Below are 21566 nucleotides of genomic sequence, written 5' to 3'. Positions count from 1 at the left end.
ATTGATTTTATTTATTAAAAAAAAATGCCAATCATGTCTTATGGTGTCATGCTGAAAAATTTAATTTCAAAGAAATGAATTCAAAAATGAAAAATAGATTAACTTTGTCAAATTAAAGATGGCTCCAATCAGTCAAATGAAAGCAACGAATCATGTGCATTCAATTAGAGGTGAAGTTGCGTGACATGGAGCTAAGTGGTTGACTTATTTTCCAACGCAGAAACAATAGATTTGATCCTTCATCTTTCTGCCACTTTGCATAAGGCCTCCCCTACACCAGGAAAAGTCTTTGGAAGATGGCCCCTATTGATTCGTTTTAAGAGAATTCGAGGGCCTGTGCTTTCACAACAAGGCGTCAATGGAGAGCGCAGCACTATAGACGACGTCTATAACAAGCAGTTCTACAATTTGTAGCGCTCCACGCGGGTTTGAGGGAGCTTTCCAAAAACGATAAATCGTATCCTTTTGAAGACTATCCTTCCTTTTATTATAAGCATGCATACACAGGTTTACGCCTCTTTGCCGTACCATCATTGACAGCTGAATAGTACCAAAGGATGCTTGAGTTGAGAACAGGGACAATTTTTGAGTCTCAAAGAACCAATGCGGTAAAATCTAAACAGCAAAGAGTTTTTAAAAGAGTTGCTTCTAGCGTTTTGTCTCTTGTTTGGGTCCATATTGATAAGCTCTTTCTTCAATTTCCTCATTCCCCAGCCATAAAAACTACCACGGTTTTGAGGCCTTTTTCGTTGGATGTTTTTCTCTCAAAATTCTAATGGCTCCTGCTTCTATACAAATATACACATGTTTTATAACAAGGGCATGCAACAATATTTGTCCTATTTGCAATGATACTCTAAACCCAACTAAACTGTCCAGAATTACTGGCTCAGTTGCTCTCCTTAATCAAGTATTTAATGTCCACACGAACCTCATTTTTTCCCCCTTTAGCTGGAGTTGACTATTTTCATATCGCCTGTAAAAGATATGAGCAGAGTAATATTCATATAAAAAACTGTTTTCATAATTCGATTTGTATTATAGGATGGGAAAAGAAAAAAAAAAGGTAGAGCAAAAGGGAAGAGAAACAGTGGCTATATAGTATAACGGCCGAAAGAAGAACAAAACAGAGTATGGCTCAGCAATGTATTGTCGACCTGAAATACTGCAATGAACTGAACAAATCATTCTTTTGACTTAGATGTACTGGGACATCCAGAGGAAGCCTACAAATAGGTATGAGAGAAAGAACGAGTTAAACAACTATTTTAACGTGAAACGTAGAGGATTTTGGGCAGTGGCAAAAAAGAAATCTAGGCATACCATCACCATATCCCTGCTTCATAACAACAGAGCACATGAAGACTTCAATGGGACGCATATCCTTCAATGGGACCTTGCCCTTTCCAGTCGTCTGAATCAATCCGAGAGCAGAGCGAAGCTCTTCCTCAGAGACAGCGCCAGGAGCATCAATCTTGTTTCCAAGAATCAAGAAGGGAACACGCTCCAATTGTTGGATGGCAAGAAGAGCCTACAGTTGATAGGGAAAATGAATTAAGAAAGTAAAAGAATAAACATACGCGCAACACAACGGGGTTAATAGGTTTACAAAATAGAAAGCTCCACGTCTTGGCATTAAATATTTCCTTATTCAACACTAGATTCTTACATCCAACTCAGCCTTAGACTCCAGGAAACGCTCACGGTCTTGAGTGTCAACCAAGAAGACAATTCCGTTGACCTCAGCAAAGTAGTCCTTCCAGATGCGACGAGCTAGTACAAATAGAAATAAGAAATGTTAATTCATCTAATGATCGCCCTAAAAATTTTTTAACAGCAAAGTGTTTACATTAGGCATTAACCTTACCTTGCTGATGTCCACCTAAATCAAAAGTAGTGAACTTGACATTGGCGATCGAGAGCTCCTCGGAGGCTGAAAAATAAATGAAGAGCCAAGTATTTTTTAAAAAAAGTATTAGAAAAAAATCATGTGCATGATTAGGCATCATCATCATATATTGACACATGTCAGTGCAAGGAGCACACGGCCCAAATGACATCAGGGCCACAGATACTGTTTACTTACTAGGATGAAGAGTGGGTTGAAGAGTAGCCAGACGATCATTCTTCAGCATGTGGAGAAGGGTGGTCTTTCCGGCGTTATCAAGACCAAGGAAGAGGATCTTGGCATTCTTGTTGAACAGACCTAGTTATCGATGAAGCATATAATTGTTGAGATAAAGATGAAAACCCACAGAGCGTTAATAGGTTGTTTAAGAATGAAGTAATATATGAATCGGTTCATCTTTTCCGAGTGTCTAAGGACTGTCATCCAGCAATGGAACATGGTATTAAAAGAGATGTCCTGGTGAAAACTATAGATATAATTTTTCTCCCTAGTACATGGCCATAAGTCAGTATCATTCAAGTTCAAGACTCTGAGAATTTGCTCTCACACCATTGCTGCATTCAAAAAAAAAGACAAATCCTGAAATATAATTGTTTGATCTGTTTAAGTTCTTGCAACAGCAACAACAAAAAAGAAAAAAAAGAAAAAAAGGGCCGTTTGTGCTCCATTTACGAGATAAGCGTGTCGCCATCCTTTCGCTATAGTTCTGGTTACTGATAAGGTCGCGCTTTTTATTCATTTGTCGTGGCTGATCCTGCATAATGATGCAGACCTAGAATGTTTGAGACTGTCAGGCTCTTTGTGTAATCTTTTTCATTTCAACCATACTCACCAAGGCTGGAGAGCACATCACGGAACCACTCGATAATGAACATAATGGGATTTAGAAGTGTGTATGAAAAGTTGGTGAGATGATGAGTGGTTTTTTGGGGAGAGCGATAAGGGCAAACTTGACAGAATAAGAGAGATTACGTGTCATGTACGTAAGTCAACGAGTAAATCACGTGAACGAATCAAGTCTGATCGCGTCCCTGACCTGTCCCTGGGCGCGTTGTAAAGTTTTCATGATTTTCACCAATTAAAAAAATTTGCTCTTCACCTGTTCTCCCACACACCGTTAACAATCCTCCCTTAAAGTTGACAGCATTTTCATTGAAAGCATCTTTCATATCCCAATTTATCCGAAATAGATCTAGAGTTACAGCAACAATGTCTGACGGTGGAGATGACGCATTCATGTCGCAAGATGACAGCGATGCTTATGAGCCAGAGACCACTAAAAAGGTAATACCTCAAAAGCTGTTTCATCTCGTTTTATATGGAAACAGTTTTTTTTTTTTTTTTTTTTTTTTTTTTTTCTCGCAAAATGTACTTACTGTTGGCAGAGATTTATGAATTTTCTTTTATGTTATTATTAGGCTGTAAAATCAAAGGCTGCACCAAAGAAGGCAACAGCAGTCAGTAAGCCGAAAGCAACCAAATCAGTAAAGGTAGACCTGAATAGTACAGCGCCAAAGAAGCGAAAGCTCGATAGCAGCACTATTGGCGAAGAGGTGAACAGTGATGGCAACAATAGTCAAAATGACGATCCAAAGCCACCGCCAGCAAAAGCGCAAAAGAAGACTACTGAATACAATGAGGACCGCACCATCGAAGAGATCTATCAAAAGAAGACTCCTCTGGAACATATCTTACTACGACCCGACACATATATTGGTACAACCGAAATGAATCAACAAACACTTTGGGTACTTGATCCAGACTCTACAAAGTTCGTCAATAGGCAAGTTAGTATTGTTCCTGGTCTATATAAGATCGTGGATGAAATCATTGTTAATGCAGCCGACAACAAGGTATATCTGCCAAATACAACCTTTATTTTTGACGTGTAATTCATGTATTCTAGTAATGTTTTATAATGAGGACTGGTATTAACAATAGATACATATTTAGATTCGAGATCCAAATATGGACACTATCAAAATTGACATAGATAAGGAGAACGGGCAGATTTCAGTATACAATAATGGGAGAGGGATTCCTGTAGAGATGCACAAAAAAGAAGGGTGCTATGTCCCTGAGCTCATCTTCGGACATTTGCTCACATCATCAAACTACGACGATTCGCAGAAAAAGGTTACAGGAGGAAGGAATGGATATGGAGCGAAGCTCTGCAACATTTTCAGCACAGAATTTATTGTGGAGACAGCAGATAAAAAGAATGGTCTCACTTATAAGCAGGTTTTCAACAAGAATATGTCCATTACAGGCAAACCCAAGATTTCACCTATGAAGAAAGGAGAAGAATTCACCAGGATCACGTTCAAGCCTGACTTTCAGAGATTTAGCATGGATTGTATTGATGCTGACCTAGAAGCTCTACTGAAAAAACGAACATACGACATGGCGGGCTGTGTCAAAGGTGTCAAAGTCTATTTGAATGGAGAGCGCATCAAGATCAAGAACTTTAAGGAGTATATTGAGATGTATATACCGGAATCTACAGAGGGCCAGGATAAACCCAAGCTTATTTATGATACACCCGATCCGCGGTGGGAGATCGCCTGCATTCCAAGTGATGGGCAGTTCCAACAAGTCAGTTTTGTGAACAGCATTTCGACTTCTAAGGGAGGTGTTCATGTGGATTACGTGGCGAATCAGATCGTCAAGGAGCTTGTCACAGTAGTCAAGAAGAAATCAAAGTCGACCAATGTCAAGCCTTTCCACATTAAGAGCCATATTTGGGTCTTCATCAATTGCCTCATTGAGAACCCAGCCTTTGACTCTCAAACAAAAGAAAACATGACATTGAAGCAGTCAGCCTTCGGGTCAAAGTGCGAACTCAGCGAAAAGTTCATCAAAGAGATCATCAAGTCACCTATTGTTGAAGGTGTGGTCAATTGGGCTAATGTCAAGGATGCTCTGGCGCTCAAGAAGACGGACGGTTCGTCGAATAGACAGCGTCTCACTAATATTCCCAAACTTGAGGATGCGCACAAGGCTGGCCGTGGAGGACGAGACTGTACTCTAATCCTCACAGAAGGAGACTCGGCCAAATCGCTGGTCATGTCAGGATACAGTGTTCTCAAACGCGATTTTTACGGAGTCTTTCCTCTTCGAGGAAAGCTTCTCAATGTGCGAGATACAGCAACTAGCGCTGTTTCCACTAACAAGGAGATTGGTTATATCAAGCAAATCCTGGGTCTGAAGCAAGGCAAGACGTATACCAGTATCGATGAATTGAGATATGGTCATCTTATGATCATGACAGATCAGGACCATGATGGATCTCACATTAAGGGGCTTGTCATCAATTTCTTGGATCACTATTTTCCTTCACTTCTTAAGATTCCTGGCTTCTTGGTTGAGTTTATCACGCCTATTGTCAAGGCGACAAAAGGTCGCGAGAAGCTTTCGTTTTATACTATCCCAGAGTATGAGGCCTGGAAAGAATCTGTAGATGGCGCTAAAGGCTGGAACATCAAGTATTATAAAGGTCTGGGAACAAGCACCACGGAGGATGCCAAGGATTATTTCAGCCATATGGAGAAGCATAAGAAGGAATTTGCTCCTATAACAGATCATGCTCGTGCTCTAGTTGACATGGCTTTTAATAAGAAGAAGGCTGACGAGCGCAAGGAATGGCTCAGTCAATTCCAGGTATGTTTTGTTCGGGTAGTTTTATATGATAGTCGCTGTTGGCAAGATGCAGGCTTGTTTCTGAAACTAAGCTTGGCTCTATTTATGTTTTGATCTAGCCTGGTACATATTTGGACACCACCATTAACGAGATCCCGATAGAGGATTTTATCAACAAAGAGCTGATTTTATTCTCAATGGCAGACAATATCCGCTCAATTCCTTCAATGGTTGACGGTCTTAAGCCAGGTCAGCGAAAGGTCATCTTTGGAGCCTTCAAGAAAAAGATTGCTGGAGAGATTAAGGTACGTGTGTTACTCCAGTAAGCTTACAAACTTATGGAGGAAGTTGATGTGATTGACCAGCAAAATGAATCTAATCCAGTGCTCGAATTTGTAAACTTATTATGGCATAGGTGGCGCAACTGTCTGGGTACGTGTCTGAGAAATCCGCATATCACCATGGTGAACAAAGTTTGACAATGACAATTGTTGGCCTCGCACAGAATTTCGTAGGCAGCAACAACATCAACCTACTTTCACCCGTTGGTCAATTTGGTAGCAGAATGCAAGGAGGCAAAGATGCTGCCAGTGCCCGTTATATCTTCACAGCGATCCCAGCCATTACCCGCTGTATCTTCCACATTCATGATGACCCCCTCTTAACTTACTTGAACGATGATGGTGATTGGATTGAGCCAGAGTGGTATATGCCTGTGATCCCCATGGTCCTTGTTAATGGAGCAGAGGGCATTGGAACAGGATGGAGCTCTACCATCCCTAACTACAATCCCATGGATATCATTGCCAATATCCGTCGACTGATGAAGGGTGAGCAGCAAGTACCAATGATGCCATGGTACCGTGGCTTTGTGGGACGGGTCGAGAAGGAGGGGGAGCACAAGTACAAGGTCTCTGGAACTATTGAGGAGCTTAATGATACGACGGTTCGGATCACAGAGCTGCCCATCCGGACATGGACAACGCCTTATAAAGAGCAACTGGAGAGCTGGATCTCCGGGACTGAAAAACAGGCAGCATGGGTCAAAGACTACCGTGACAATGGAACTCTCACAAGTATTGATCTGTCTATCACTCTCACGCAGGATCAAATGCGTAAGGCTCGTGAAGAAGGTCTTGAGTCCAAGTTCAAGCTCACGAGTAGCATCTCGACAACAAATATGGTCTGCTTCGATCCTCAAGGACGCATTAAACGGTACTCATCGCCTGAGGAGATTGTGCAGGAGTTTTATGATCTCCGACTTGATTACTACCGCAGACGCAAGGTGTGCTAAAAAAAAAAAAAAAAAAAAAAAAAAAAAAACTTTATACATTTGTAATACTTCCAAAGAATTCGAAGCTGACATCAAGACATAATTGATCTCTATCTTTTTTTTTTTTTTTTTTTTTTTTTTTTTCTTCATTAATAGGACCACCTCATTGATCTTTTAACAAAACAATGGACACGTCTCGATAATAAGGTCCGGTTCATTTTGATGATTATTTCTGGTGAACTTCAAGTCCAAAACCGCAAGAAAGCACTCATTGTTCAGGATATGCATATGAAAGGTTTCACAAGGATCCAGGATTTAGATATAGAGGTGGATCAGGCAGTAGTTCCTGACCCAGGCGCCGTTAAACCCAAGGTTGAAAATGGAAACGAATTTGATTATCTTCTCAAGATGGCCATCTGGAGTCTGACCCACGAGAAAGTTGAAGAACTCAAGAAGGAGCGTGACATGAAGAATGCGGAACTGAAGCTGCTGATCGACAAGTCTGCATACGATCTCTGGAATGAGGATCTGGACGCGCTTATGGCAGCATGGGAGACGTTATTACAGGCTGATATTGACGAAGCTAACTACATGGGAAGCGGTAACAAAGGTAAAAAGCCAATATCCCGAGGTCGTGGTAAGACTCTTGGTGCTACGAGTGGGAAGGTGTCAGCCAAGAAAGCTAACGATGATGACGACTTTGAGGACAAGCCGCCCAAGAAGACCCCCGCTTCAAAGAAAATAACAACAGCCAAAAACGAGTCATCTCTACCGAGTGTGAAGCCGGAAGTTAAAGAGGAGTCGATCTCTAATTTTTTTACCAAATCTGGAGCCTCAACTCCCTCTAGTGTTTCCACTTCATCTTCAGTACCCAAGAAACAACAGTCGATCGTAGACATGATGAAGAGTAAAGCGGCACAAACTCCTGTCAAGACAGAGGTGAAGAGCGAACCTGAAAGCGCGAATGAGCCGTTGAAGATGGCAGTTGAAAAGAAGAAAGGCAAGAGTCGGCTCAAAAAGGTCATCTCGGATAGTGAAGATGAAGCTGATGGTGACAGCGACTTTGGATCATCTCGCAAAAGGGGTTCTTCCCGGATTAATGATGATGATGACGTTGAGATGGATGATATTGTTGTAGCACCTCGTGAAGCACGTGCTCCGAGAGCTGCTCGTGCCAAGCGGGCTGCAATTGTAGATCGAGACACAGAAGATGAAGAGGATATTGAAGAAAGCTTTTTACCATCACCAAAGAAGGCTACTACAATGAATGCACTTCCTCCTGTTAGCAAGCCCACGAAAAGTGTTGATTTGGAAGAGCAGCGTCTAAAGGAGAAGAAGGAGAAAAAATCTTCGCCGGCAGCGATGGATGAAACTTTGAGTGGAGATGATGGAAATAAACCATCTAAGGCTACCACATCGAAGCAAAAAGGCAAAGCTACAAACAAGGCACGAAGTCGAAAGATCTTGTCGGATGATGATGATGATGATGGCGATGCCGAAGCCTTTGTTGGTGACAATGATGATGAAAACGGAGATGACTATGTTGAGCATAAGCCTAAGAAGACAGCAACACCGCGCGCGGCCTCTAAGGCTGCCAGACCACCCGTTCCTGGTCGTAGCGCCGCGGTCAGTGCGGCTAAGAAGATGTTCTCCTTGTCGAACGAGGACGATGCTGATGACAATCATCCAGATGAAGATGTTAATATGGCAGAAGGCAATGATGTTCACCATGAAAGCAGCGTTGCCAAGACGCAGGATGACAATGCTGCGGACGAAGTTGGGATAGGATTCGCGTCTGATGATGATGCTAATTCTTCTCGAAATCCAATCAAGGTCAAGCCGACGCCTTCAGCATCAAAATCACAAACAATTTTACCACCAGCGATCCCGGATGATGACTCAATGTTTTCAATTATGGTACCCTCTAAGGTATCGCAGGTAAAGAAGCGAATTCCAATGTCGAGTCGCAATGGTAGCAGTACATCATTGACAGGAGGAGTCAATGCTGGTAGTGGTGGTAGTAATGGAGAACCATCATCGTCGTCAACATCGCTCAACTCGACTGGAGCAGTAGCTGGCGCCAAGACTCTCAATTCATCGTCGTCATCATCACCCGTCAAATCCTTGACGTCTGGGGCAGGCTCACAGTTACTGGCAGAGTTGGACAACGTATCGGCGATTGTATCACGACCATCTAGGGCTCGGGCCACATCGAAGAAGCCCATGTATGTGGACATTAGTGACGATGACTGAACGAGGAGTCGCAGAGTAGAGTATATACAAGAAACGGTTTTTACGTCTTCCTGAGTAGCTTTTGGCTCAACAGCATCAGCATGAATAGTTGCTCTACTTTTTTTATAGACTTTGAAAAGTATGATTAAAGATTTGTTAGTATGTATTTTGTATATTTTTTATTTTTATTTTGTTAATGGATTTCTGCGACTCTTTTTTTTCAATCATCCCTTCTATGAGAATTTTTTTCCCCGCTTCGTCGACTACCATTCCAAAGCCCCATAACACACAGTACATCTGAAAGACGGACATATAACGTCTCACAACGCATGGCGTCGATCCAAGAGCTCTTGTAGTGCCTCTAAAATATGATACGATCCCAACAAGCGTGACCAAACTCCCTGAAATCCTCGATTGGTGCATTCGTACTTACTTACCTCAATCATCTCTGCCCTTTTATTTGCTCCCTGTGCTTTGTCCTGTTTAAGTAGCGAGCGGACGATTCATCAGTTTAAAATAAACTTACCAGCAAAAGGATGTTATTGACGGCGAGGCAAAATGTATCGATGCAGCGACTGCGTCACCAAGATTAGGAATATCTGAAAGCGGTAGAGCCTGAAAGTGCGATTGTCAAATGAGATGAAGGTTATATTTATGAACTCACTTTTATTACCGCAGTGTTTGAGAAGTCACTGGCGCCTTCGATGTTGTAATAAAATAGAGTACATGAATACCAGTGCTCGGACGCCAGTAGTAAAGAATTCATGCATATGCCAGGTGTTTGGTGGACAGTCAGCGCCACACCAAATGACGAAATCATAGTATTTATATTCTTTTTACATTTCTTTATAACGTGTGGTTTCTAGACCCTTGCGATATATCGTGCAATTGTATGGCTCTGCCCCCGCCCTCCCCAAAAAAAAAAAAAAAGAAAGTGCGATACAGAAGTTGTATTCATATCCTATCCTAATGATGTACTTTCAATCTACTTGACCTGGGTCTGCTTTAGCTTTGCTTGTTCCTCCATATATCGCCTTGAAGGTTTCTGTGGGAGGACTGGACTGATTCCTCGTTTCGGCGGCAGTGGAAGAAATGTGGCCTGTGGCCTGTATGCCATGTTTTTGGCCGCATTCTTAACCTGAACAGACTTGGGCATATAGTTAAGTACAATATTACGAATAACACGCTCCGACAATTTCTAAAATCCAGACAGTATTAAACAAACATGTTATTATTATTATTTTAAATCCTTCGAGCATAAGCACTTATAAAGTAAGAGGTCCTGTACCTGTCCATAGATAATTTTGGCATTCATTTTGCTAGCTTCGTATTGCTCAATGACATGAGGGTAACGTTGATCGCGATAATCTTTGAATGTCGCTATAATATCTTCTTGGGCCAAGGATTTTAAATCATAGATACAATTGGCAAGAATAACTGCATCCTGAAATGCGTTAACTGCACCTTGTCCGGCACTAGGAAGAAGCTTTTTTTTTTTTTTTTTTTTTTTTTGAATAACAAAATGATTGTTTAAATATCTTTTCTTCCTCTCTACTCCTCAACACCTTTAATGCGCATTACCTTATGGCATGCATCTCCGATAAGGACGGTCCGCATGTGGTACCAGGTTTCGAAGATTTTATCCTCGAGAAAAACACGCGAGATTGATTCTTTGGGCGTTGCATCGATGAGATCGCCAATAGTGCCTCCGATAGGAAGCAAAAAGTCCCTGACTTCACTGGTCATCGTTTCACTAGCTGCTGGCCCCCATTCTGAATTACGGAACCTCTCGTCCTCAGCTTCAACCGCAGAAGGGAATTGAGAGACAACATTCCAACAAATACGATGTTCTGGGACATTAACGGCACTCCACTAATCATAGTTACAGTCATTAAAAAGATTTATTCTCCAAGTATAAATATAAAGAGTACAGATAAAAGTTCAGATAAGATCATACTTACTGTATATTGCGTCCCATTGCCGATGACTTGGTGCAACTTTGCTTCTTTTTCCTTCAAGATTGGATATTTTTCAGGGTCAAGAGAATCGGTAGTACCGACTAGGCATGTGAAGTTCATACTTAGAGATTTTGTGTCCGAATCTTGTAAAATGCCTTCTGAATGCATCATCTTATAAAGACTTTGACGTACGCCCGAATAGGCACCGTCCGCTCCAACAAGAATATCACCATGATAGGTTGTATTATCGCTGCAACGGATCATTACACCTTGTCTACTATTTTGTGCAATTGACATGACCTTTTTGTTCATATGGATTCGCTCTGGAGGCACGCGCGACAGTAGGATGTCATGCAGCTTGGGGCGAGCAAAGAGGAGATATCGGTAACCAAATCTATGGATCAAAGTAAAATATATCTCTATAAATATATGGAGATACTCAGTCCAATTTTAGAGACCTTGATGGTACTTACAGCTTTTCTTGATTGCTAATCATTAACGATGCAATTGGCTTGAGGTTACTCTTAGTGATGAAAAACCCCGCACTTGGAAATGAGACCTGAAGAAGCTCATCAAGAATGCCCAATTGCTCAAACACGGGTAGGATATTGGCATTCAGGCTCATGAGGGCACCTACAGGGAAAGTTATCCACAAGAAAGTAGTTTAGTTTTGTATAAAATACAAGTGCGTAGTTATTCTAGATTGAAATCTTTCTACCCTCCAGTATTCTTACCAAGAGGTTTAACTTCTTTGCTCCGCTCATAGATATCATAAGGGACGCCCTGACGGTCGAGGAGAATGGCCAAGAACAAGCCTGCAAGACCTGCACCTACAATAATCACATGCGGGGTTTTCCCATCAGAGTTGATTGGGGGTGGTTGAGAAGGATAAACTTCCATTTTAAATTATTTTGTTGATTTTCTTGGTAGCAGACAAAGTTGAAAAGCAATTGTATCGTTAAGACGAGCAGATGTAGACAAAAAAATGAGAATGAAGAGAAACGCCATCATCCCATTCGTCGCAAGGGTGTCTTGGAATGGGCTCGCTCGATTCATTATGAGTTTGTAACAACATTGTTTTGCACTGCTGTACCAACTGGATACTGGTTGCACAGACTTCATTTCATTTTTCAAGACCGAAATGTACATGTGAAGAAATTATACAAGATAATGCTCGATAAGAATGCTCAGGCAATGTTTAACCGACGCAAGCAAACACAGCAGTGATCCTATTGGCCACGGTTAGTCCACAACAGAACTGGGGCTGTGATCTCTACGATTTTTAGGCCCTTCGTAATACATTCCTCTGATATGTACTCACGGATGTGAGGACTATAGGCTATTCAGAACAGTTGATACAGTGGAATCTCGATAATTGTACACTTTTGTACAATTTACGAATTTGCTATATTTCTCAGTTATTGATTGGCTAAGAAGCCCACAATTCATGAAAAACTATTCTAAAAATCCTCTGCCGATTCCCCTACTCCAGTTGAGTGTGGGTTTTTTAGAATACTTTTTTTTAAAAGAGTAAGGCTCTTAGCCAACCAATGGCCTAGAAATATATCAAATTTGAAATTTGTACAAAAGTGTACAATTATCGAGATTCCACTGTACCCTTTTCCTAATCAACTAAGCCATGGGGAGCATATAGCTAACTTGCATCAGAGTTGTAAAGTTTCTCCCAGAAATGTCAAGCATTTTAGAGTTTTAGTCGTCGAGTCTGGATTTAAAGATATGAATGCGTTGGTTCTAGTTTGAATAGCTGGGATTTGGTCAATCTCCTTCGAGCAGCAGTGAACGTGTTGATGCCAGCATACAGACATATCACGGTGCCAATTTTCTAACTAAATTCCCATGATTGTATTAGTATAATATTGAAGTAGAACGCCAATGCGTCTTATTGGACTGTGCTCAAGCCTCCCCCATGTCTCGAGCAGGAGCGCTCTGGACGTCTAAATTCGCATGCAGATGCATTGAATGCTCCAGGCATGGTGACCAAATGTTAAACTAGAATGAGGCCGAACATGCCTAGAAGGATACTTAGCATAGGATATCCTACGATAAATAAATATATGATATCGATGTATTCAAGGTGAGGCAGAATGAAAATTTGGGCGCAAGCCGACTTTGATTGGAAACTGAATCAGTAACACAGTCACATTTACGAATAACCGATGTCAGCGAATACGAGAGTGCCACCGCAGAATTGTAATATGTTGCTCATTCAATGGGTGGGTCAATCAGCTTTGCGAAAATAACAATCATTATTTTACCTTTCGCATCACAGCTAAGCTCTGAGCTATCACTTTTTCAACGTTACCCCACTCAACTCCTCCCATCGGATATTTGAATAGGCCCAAGCAACAAAAGCAGTGCAACGTAGACTACTCAACGTTACAACATTACGACAAGAGCAAGTGGTTGGCTAAATGACACGAAAGATTGCTCGGAAGCGAGCACTCTTAGGCTTTACGGGTAAATGGCTCGGCATTCTAGCTGCATTTGTGTATCAAAGCTGCCACTGTCTACTGCCTATGAATCTCTGTTTGAAGTTGCTAGACAGAAATCAGACAATACAAACCGTGGACAGTAGTAATTTACTTATTTATTTTATTTAATGTTCACAGTCCTGATGGCTATCACTCTGGTTGTGAGTGCCAACAGTCCTATTCAAGATGGAGTTGACTCTGGAATTCAGCAATTGGATCTTGGTGTTGAAAAATTTCAGGACTATGCAGATTCTCAGGACAGACTTGAGACAGGTACAATCACTGCTTAAACTATTTGACGGTGGTTTACATTGGCTACTACCGTAGGATTAATGGTCAACGGTTATTATTCACTATAGGCAAAAAACTGTATCGAGAAGCTATCCAACTTCTGGAGTCGTCTCCCATCAAGATTAATCAGCGTATGTTTGTCAAGCAGCAGTCGTCGCTTGCCAGGACCTTTTTATCGAATGAATTGCAAAAACAAAAAGGGATTCTCCCAACAGCATTACGGTTGGTTACACAAGGATTCGTGTCATTTTTCAAACCGGCTGCAGCCCCTGAAGATAGTTCTACTACATCTTCATCTTCATCAATGGAGAAGGGAAAAAGAACACAGCAGGATTCTAACGCAAAGGCAAATGCACCGATCGTTCAGCGGCATAGGGACCCGACGATCGCAATGGCAATGGAGATGCTACAAAAGGCTGGATATGAGTATGATAATGACGACGCCCTTTGGACTCTAGGCAATATTTTCTTTGTAAGTGAGCAAATAGATTTTTTGGACTTTTTTTAAAAAAGTGGACGACATACATTCATATTTTTAATAACTCATAAAGAAACCACTTACAACATATTTCTGTATTTACGTTATGTAGCATGGGTATTATAAGGCCAAGCGCGATCTATCTCAAGCTTTTGATATTTATGCGACGCTGGCTGATCGGTCTGGAAATGCAACGGCACAACAAATGGTTGGGTTTATGTATTCAACTGGGCTTGGCAATATTGTAGAGCGCAACGAGGCCAAGGCTGTCCTTTACACCACTTTCGCCGCCTTGGGTAACAACACGGCTGCAGAATTAACTCTTGGATACAAGTACATGTTAGGCATTGGGACTAAAAAGAGCTGTAAAGACTCAGTGAGTTACTATAAGCGGGCAGCGGATAAAGGTATGGCTATTATGTTAATACATACACGTAGGCTACCCTCTATTGCCTTGTTTAATATGTTCTATATCTTAATATTTCATATTTCACCATATTTAAATTTAGCTTATGCAATGTATATGAGTGGACCCCCACTGGGACGGACTATGCCTCCGATTAAAGTCAGATTGACCGATTCTGAAGGAGGCACTTATGGCGCAGGAGCAAGTGGGCCAGGGGAGCCATCAAAGAACAACATAAATAGCGATATTCAAGACTTTATTGAGTTTCATCGCTTTATTGCTGAAGGTCAGAATGCTCAGGCCAGAAATGCACAGGTACAGAAAAAAAGGTGCTCTATTTATTTAGGCAGCAATCGATATTACAGTTTGCAATCTTTTTGACATGTCTCCTTTATTATGTATAATAGTATCAACTTGGCATTCTTTTCTATACTGGCAATGCAGGAGCTACGACCACCATCCCTCGCGATTATCAAAAGGCGGGGATGTATTTTAGGCGTGTAGCAGATGCTTTCTTCAATGGAAAAGCAAACAGTATTTTAGAGTCTAAGGAGCCAAGGACCAAAGAAATCGAAGACATGATCATCACGGCGGGTATCACTGCAGCCTTATTAGGGAAAATGTATTGGCGTGGCGAAGGATACGAGGTGGATGAGCAGCAGGCGCTCAACTGGTTTAAGAAAGGCGCCATGTTGGTAATATGGTCTTATCCATTTACTTTAATGCTTTTTTTTTTTTTTTTTTTTTTTTTTTTTTTTTTTTCCTTCCATAAGGGATGATGGTTATGCTTGTATGATTTAAGCATTATTGACATTTTCTCCGTATTATTAGGATAATCAAGTAGCTCTCAACGCGCTGGGAACTATGTACATGAAAGGTGCTGCGGGACTTCCAGTTGATCATGAGATGGCGATTAAGTACTTCAAGAAGGCAGCAGATCTCAAATACCCAGATGCACAGGTTAATATGGGATTGATCTACCTTAGTAAGTCTCTATTGCCTTTACCAAGCTTACGAATGGTGGTTGGAAGCATTGATTTTTAATGACTAACACTTGCTTATTCTTGATTGTCGTATACAGATGACCCGAAGCACCATACTCAGGCATTTAACTATTTTTTCGAGGCGGCACAGGCACAGAATTTCCAGGCTGTGTATCATCTGGGAGAAATGCATTTTTATGGTTTGGGAGTCAGCAAAAAATGCGAAGAAGCTGCTAGAGTAAGTGTTAATAGGGATTGTTTTGGTATGGCTGTGTCAATCGCTCTCTTATTCTCAGGGGTCTGATACTTGCCGTATTTACCCAATCAATAGTATTTCAAATATGTCGCTGAGCGAGGGGACTGGGGCGACAGACTTTTCCAAGACTCGTATGATGCCTATCAGACTGGTGATATTGAGTATGCTGCTATTGGCTACCTTCAGGTTGCCGAGCGTGGGATCGAGGTTGGACAGTCGAACTTTGCTTGGATCGTTGATCGAGGTAGGTTGAGGAGTTCTATTGCACACATTAGGCCAATCAGTCTATAGTCTCTGAGTACCCATTGTGTTTCCTGAGTTATCATGCTTAGCTTTTTTTAACTATCTTATATTTATGTCTGAATAGAACTCCCTACATCTCGATATATGAATATGCTAACATCGCCTTCAAGGACCGCACTCGCCGCAATTGCTGAATCTGCGCTCGTAAGCCTAGGTACTCCATCGCGACTATTGGAGATGGCACTCGTTTATTGGACAAGGTCTGCGAATCAGGGTGATGTGGACGCACGAGTCAAAATGGGCGATTACTATTACACTGGCATTGGTACTGAGGTGGATTTTAAGAAAGCTACTTCCTGTTATCAGGTCGCTGCCGATCTAGAGAATTCCGCAATGGCAATGTGGAACCTTGGCTGGATGCACGAAAATGGTGTTGGTGTCGCAAAGGTAAAGTTAAGGGATCGACCTTATTTAGTATCTTTATCCGAAGCCTTGGTACATCAACTCATTTTTTTATTATTATTTTTTTTTTTTTAATAATAACGAAATATAGGATTTTCATCTCGCAAAGCGATGGTACGATAGATCACTGACGACAAACCCAGGGGCAAGCTTACCAGTAACACTTTCACTTGCAAAATTAAACGTACGATACATTTGGAATTACTTGACAGGGGGAGATACTGGCTCGGATTCCTCATTCTGGTCAATCAGTGGGAAGTCACCTTCGTCCCCAGGCTCTGGATTAAGGACATCTGATAACCGTGCTCAAGATGCTATAGATACGCGAGCTAGAAGTGACAACACTGGTAAAGTAGCGGATGAGAGCTGGGATCTTGACAAGATTAGTGAAAATGGGATCGACAAATGGAGGAATTTGAAGCAAACAGGCCCTGGGGACGAGGCTAATGAATATGATGAGACAGACCCATTTTATCACCAGCACCGACAAAGGCTGAATGGAGAGGACGATGGAGAATTTGAGGACGATTTGGTAGAGTCATTAGTGATTATTGGGCTATGTATGGTCATTGGATACTTGATGTACATTCGACAATTCAGGTTTGCAAACCAAAACCAGAACCAAAACCAGAACCAAAACCTAAACAATAGACATGGCCTTAACAACAACAACCAAGGCAACAACCGGCAGCCGCCCGTGGAAGGATTACCTGGTGATCCAAATGCTCCTGGACGCTTTGCATACTATGCAGCCGGTGGATAATTTTTTGGCAAAAAAGAAGAGTAATGCGGCCTTCAAAGAATAAAAAGAAAGTCAATTCCATTCCTTCCAAACTACTGATAGGGTAATTATCATCATTATGATAATTAACTCAATTGCAAAACTCGTAATTAATGGTATATATAAAAGACAGTCACTGAAGGGTCATTTTAAACCTGGTTCACAAGTAACATTGCATTACGGACCTACGGACATTTCGCCTACATCGACCCTCGATCGTACCGTCCTGGGCATTAAAAGGACGCAATAAAGGCACCATCATGTCTACAGCCAGACATTCAACCGATAACTCGGGCAATAGTATGTTTCATAGATTTGAGATAAATGCATGGGGATATAAATGTTGTGGCGCACAATGACATGGAGGCTCAAATTTCAATCCCAATAGTCCATGCCGGGTTGCAGTTGTTATGCGAGGATGCCCAAAGAGGCGTGGGGCCTATTTTGGCTGCAATGCTCAATGGTAACAGCAATGTCTTAGAAGAAATGCTTGTGCATTCTTATTATGCTATTTGATACTTATTCTTTATTTATTTATTTATTTATTTTTTTTGGAATTTTTCTTTTCCAGGCATGCAAACTGGCCCAGAAGCGCTGAAGACAATAACGGAGTCTCTCCGCTCTATGATCAACATTGCATCGGACGAAGATGCGCGCAAAGCATTTGCTTTAGATAAACATCCAGTGCCTTTGTCTCTTTTGGACAAACCACGACAGAGATTAGAATGGCTAATTCTCGCGAACTTAATACCCCTTCTCGCCGTCCCGTCACTGGCAGGAATTCATCGTGATTTCGTTATTAGGGGCCTACAAGTGATCAGGAATTCTTTGTCCATGTCAGAGGAAGGTAGTATGTTTGTAACAGTGCCGAGCATACCCCCCAGAATACGTGCATTTGATAGAGCAATATTTGGGATTGTACTTGGTAAATGCGAAATACAAAGTTTTATTTTGATATGCACCTTAGTTGCTAAGCTGAAAACTAGCTGAATATAAATCATTTCACTACGTTCATTTTTAGAGATATGTGCATTTGTAAGGCAGAAAGACGTGGTTTTCCCGTGCGATTGTCCCATCAAAATGTCGACTTTCAGACGCTTGCCTTGCCAGGAGTCTGACCCAACGTGGATGACGTTACGGCTCGGGAGCCTAGACGACGCTATTACAGTCATATGCTATCTGATCTCTTTCGTCAGCCCTAAAAGTGACTCAACTGGCTGGCCGATAAACAAAGCTGATGAAGACTTAAAGATGGAGCTGCTGGCAGTCGTCCGTCTCCTTCTTGAGACTTTTCTTCCAAATGGGTTTATTGCACAGAAAGATCTGAATGGTCATCGCACATTAACCATGGGCTCTGCACCAATTATGCAGTTATACCAAGTGTGCAGCCATTGCGTTCTTCAAACAATTCAACTCATAAATATAGATTCACGCTTGGTTCCATCTTTAGCGAGGTCTCTTATGGTCATTTTACATCATCATGTCACAACAGTTGCGGATCGATGTAATGAATGGAAAATAGGGATTGTCAATCGACAACAGACATTAAAGGTCAAGGTTGAAGGCGATGCTTCGCTCACCAAGGATTTAGAACCACGAGCTATTAATTACAAGGACTGTCGGAAGGAATTACCAGCGATGGCAGCGCTTGAGGATCTTCTTGCCAAGAGCTTGACTGAAGTTCTAAGTCGTGCATTTGAATTATTTCCAGATACAGGCAACATTCAAGAAATACGGCCGCTGGCGGTTAATCTACTCTTTTCTGATCAGCTACTTTTGTTAAGTGAGGATGCAAGCGGCGTGAGGGTGCAGGTAAGTTGAGGAACGATTGTTAGCAAAATAAATATAAGCTAACAAAAACATTAAGTTTGAATAAAATAAATGGCCAAATGTCTGACCTTATTGCCTGACTGCTGCCATAGCGAGTACTCTTCTTACTGTTACATAGATTGATACCATCAGGTGCATTTAGTGACCCGTTGGGAGCAGTTGATTACATTTTAAAGCATTTTCAGCATTTGGAATTAGACATATTAGTCCGAGTTATCTTCTCGGCTCTGGAGTACTGGAGAGATGTACGTGGATCTGATGTTTGGAATGACAATTATACAGGAACCGGTCCCAAAACACCTGTTACGTTTGCACGTGAACTCGCGTCGTCCGCAAAGAGATCCACTGATGAGTTTGATCAAGACCAGATGCAAAATGGGTATGGATCTCAATTGATCTAGGTGTATCGATTGCCGTATATTTTAGGTCTATGCCTGTTAATGAGAGATTTCTCTGCAGCTCATTTTTTTTTTTTTTTGATCTACATATCTTATTTCTGCTGCTGTTGCTGGTATTACACCCAAATCTCATCATAGGAATCTGGATATGAAGGGCAAACGTTTAAAGAGGGATAGTCCTCCTGACTTGCTGTCAATCGAATCAAGTCTCTGCTCTAGTATAGTCTCATACTCTCAGCCTTCACAAAGGCCATACAAACGCATGTATCAGCCTAGTGAAGTTTTGCCGCGGCGTTCACCTTCAACACAGCTGCTTGGAATGCTGAAGATGCTTGTCAACACTCCAACATTTAGCCAAACGACAAGTCAAGGATCACGTGGAATCCAGGTACAAAACTAAGTCAGGGATATCTGCAAGAGTACTAAGTAATATCAGTAACGCTTATGTTTTTTGCCATTTTAACAATCTATTATAGCCTCCTCTCACTGTTGATGACCTTAAATCTTGTGCTACTATCGTTCAAGTCTGGGCGATGTTTACCCTTAAGAAAGGATCTATAGAAGAAGGAAAGGATGTCGAACAACTTGTTGCCCTTGTGGAAAAGATTGGGAGGAATTATATTACATGGTCACTTAGCCCTGGTATGCAGGTAAGTCATAGTTACCTCTGGTATATCAATACTAATAATATTGTATTCCCCAAGGATGACTTCTAAGGATCAGCATTTTCTCCAAACTCTAACTGTTCTCTGCTTGACGCGAATACCGCAGAATGCAGCCTTAAACGATGCATATCTTGAGTCATCGTATCCATTGATGCTAGACCTCATAGCACCACTGTCAATGATATGTAAGCATATCTAGTATCCATATGATATTTTAAATGCTTACCTTCTTCTGTTTCTTATAATACTAATGCCACTCCTTATTTATCGCTCTTTTTGCAATTCATCAGCTCTTAGGAACGAAATGAGGTTGCTACTCATCTGTTTGGCTTCTGGGCCATGGTTCCCAGATCTTGCAAAACCTGAACTCTGGATACGTACAAATGATACCATGGACATTGACGGGATGTTAGGTGAACAGCAACTGGTGAAGGCAATTTGTGGGGTTCAGGAAGGCCACGAAGTCCTTACTCGTCTTCAAGGCAACTCGGAAATGCTTCAATCCTGCCAGAGCTTTCAGTCTCAAAAGCCAAAAGCTTTAAGAGTCATGTCGACGCTCCCTCACTGTCCCGAGCTCGAGATCTGGCGAGGCCATGCTATTCTAAACACTTTCAAGGGAAAAGAGAGCAATAGCCAGTCCCGCGATGAAGCTCAAAGGCTATCCTTCGAATTAAAGACTGCGGCGCTCGACGCTCTGATAGTACTAAGTACTCACTGCCCCGAGGCAAGATCTACTGTAGAATGCGCTATCAGGTGCGACTTGGCTCGTTACTGGCAGTTTTCTAACGAAGATGGAATATATTTAGATTGTTAATATATTTTTCTTTTGCATATTTAGTTCATTAAATCTAGATGAAGAGGCCGAAGAGACTAAAAGAGCTCTTTCTTATTGTATGGGAATGATATCTTGCGGGTTCGCCAATGTTCACAATAGTGCTGGATCCAAATTCACATATGATCCTCCCTCTTCAATGTTTATTCAACAATGGAGCTGTCCCGATTGTGATTCATCTACTGAAGGAGTTGTTTGCTGCCCTGATGCTGTATCAAAGACAGAACGTCTTGAGATCAAATTTCTGAACCCTTTCAAGCGACTGATCCCTACGTCAATTACTATGGAGTCTCGACTGGCGCTCCTCCAAGGGCTCTCTCGCGTGTTCAGTCACCTTGACTTTGTTGACGAAGAACAGAAACCTCTTGATCTGAGGTCATTTGACTTTGGCAAATACTTGTTAAACCAATTGTGCGACGGAAATAATACCATCAGCCG

At 41.7% G+C, this 21566-nt stretch overlaps 6 protein-coding genes across 6 annotated transcripts; 4 read left to right on the top strand and 2 right to left on the bottom strand.

The window, feature by feature from the left end:
- Positions 1 to 817: 817 nt before the first annotated feature.
- On the bottom strand, positions 818 to 2784 carry BCR41DRAFT_324661 (putative GTP-binding protein SAR1; the record flags this gene model as incomplete). The annotated part of the gene is made up of 6 exons (XM_022021556.1): positions 818 to 1226; positions 1324 to 1531; positions 1670 to 1773; positions 1868 to 1933; positions 2087 to 2206; positions 2742 to 2784. 6 exons carry the CDS (start codon positions 2782 to 2784, stop codon positions 1198 to 1200), a joined length of 570 nt encoding a protein of 189 aa, XP_021879614.1. The 3' UTR covers positions 818 to 1197.
- A 223-nt stretch (positions 2785 to 3007) lies between these two features.
- Positions 3008 to 9211, top strand: BCR41DRAFT_381438 (DNA topoisomerase). Its single transcript, XM_022027307.1, has 6 exons — positions 3008 to 3193; positions 3328 to 3762; positions 3863 to 5569; positions 5668 to 5853; positions 5964 to 6833; positions 6978 to 9211. The coding sequence occupies exons 1-6, from the start codon at positions 3119 to 3121 to the stop codon at positions 9072 to 9074; spliced, it is 5370 nt and encodes a 1789-aa protein (XP_021879613.1). The 5' UTR covers positions 3008 to 3118; the 3' UTR covers positions 9075 to 9211.
- A 776-nt stretch (positions 9212 to 9987) lies between these two features.
- BCR41DRAFT_387752 (hypothetical protein) lies at positions 9988 to 12047 on the bottom strand. Its single transcript, XM_022027924.1, has 6 exons — positions 11746 to 12047; positions 11485 to 11644; positions 11015 to 11405; positions 10635 to 10925; positions 10342 to 10539; positions 9988 to 10251 (listed from the first exon to the last, which is right to left on the bottom strand). The coding sequence occupies exons 1-6, from the start codon at positions 11909 to 11911 to the stop codon at positions 10039 to 10041; spliced, it is 1419 nt and encodes a 472-aa protein (XP_021879612.1). The 5' UTR covers positions 11912 to 12047; the 3' UTR covers positions 9988 to 10038.
- A 1182-nt stretch (positions 12048 to 13229) lies between these two features.
- On the top strand, positions 13230 to 17436 carry BCR41DRAFT_356992 (hypothetical protein). Its single transcript, XM_022024778.1, has 11 exons — positions 13230 to 13489; positions 13642 to 13776; positions 13863 to 14266; positions 14385 to 14679; positions 14782 to 14993; positions 15086 to 15373; positions 15510 to 15663; positions 15760 to 15899; positions 15993 to 16161; positions 16285 to 16607; positions 16714 to 17436. The coding sequence occupies exons 1-11, from the start codon at positions 13444 to 13446 to the stop codon at positions 17383 to 17385; spliced, it is 2838 nt and encodes a 945-aa protein (XP_021879611.1). The 5' UTR covers positions 13230 to 13443; the 3' UTR covers positions 17386 to 17436.
- A 130-nt stretch (positions 17437 to 17566) lies between these two features.
- Positions 17567 to 19462, top strand: BCR41DRAFT_110740 (hypothetical protein). The gene is made up of 4 exons (XM_022019387.1): positions 17567 to 17703; positions 17792 to 17866; positions 17975 to 18328; positions 18425 to 19462. The coding sequence occupies exons 1-4, from the start codon at positions 17664 to 17666 to the stop codon at positions 19222 to 19224; spliced, it is 1269 nt and encodes a 422-aa protein (XP_021879610.1). The 5' UTR covers positions 17567 to 17663; the 3' UTR covers positions 19225 to 19462.
- A 554-nt stretch (positions 19463 to 20016) lies between these two features.
- BCR41DRAFT_110703 (hypothetical protein) lies at positions 20017 to 21563 on the top strand. The gene is made up of 5 exons (XM_022019386.1): positions 20017 to 20019; positions 20108 to 20481; positions 20587 to 21049; positions 21135 to 21187; positions 21288 to 21563. Exons 2-5 carry the CDS (start codon positions 20337 to 20339, stop codon positions 21374 to 21376), a joined length of 750 nt encoding a protein of 249 aa, XP_021879609.1. The 5' UTR covers positions 20017 to 20019; positions 20108 to 20336; the 3' UTR covers positions 21377 to 21563.
- Positions 21564 to 21566: the final 3 nt, after the last annotated feature.

Source organism: Lobosporangium transversale (genome assembly GCF_002105155.1).
Source record: "Lobosporangium transversale strain NRRL 3116 chromosome Unknown BCR41scaffold_28, whole genome shotgun sequence".
Taxonomy (NCBI): Eukaryota; Fungi; Mortierellomycota; class Mortierellomycetes; order Mortierellales; family Mortierellaceae; genus Lobosporangium; species Lobosporangium transversale.
The sequence above is the reverse complement of the archived record's forward strand: the minus strand, read 5'-3'. Positions and strand labels throughout refer to the sequence as shown.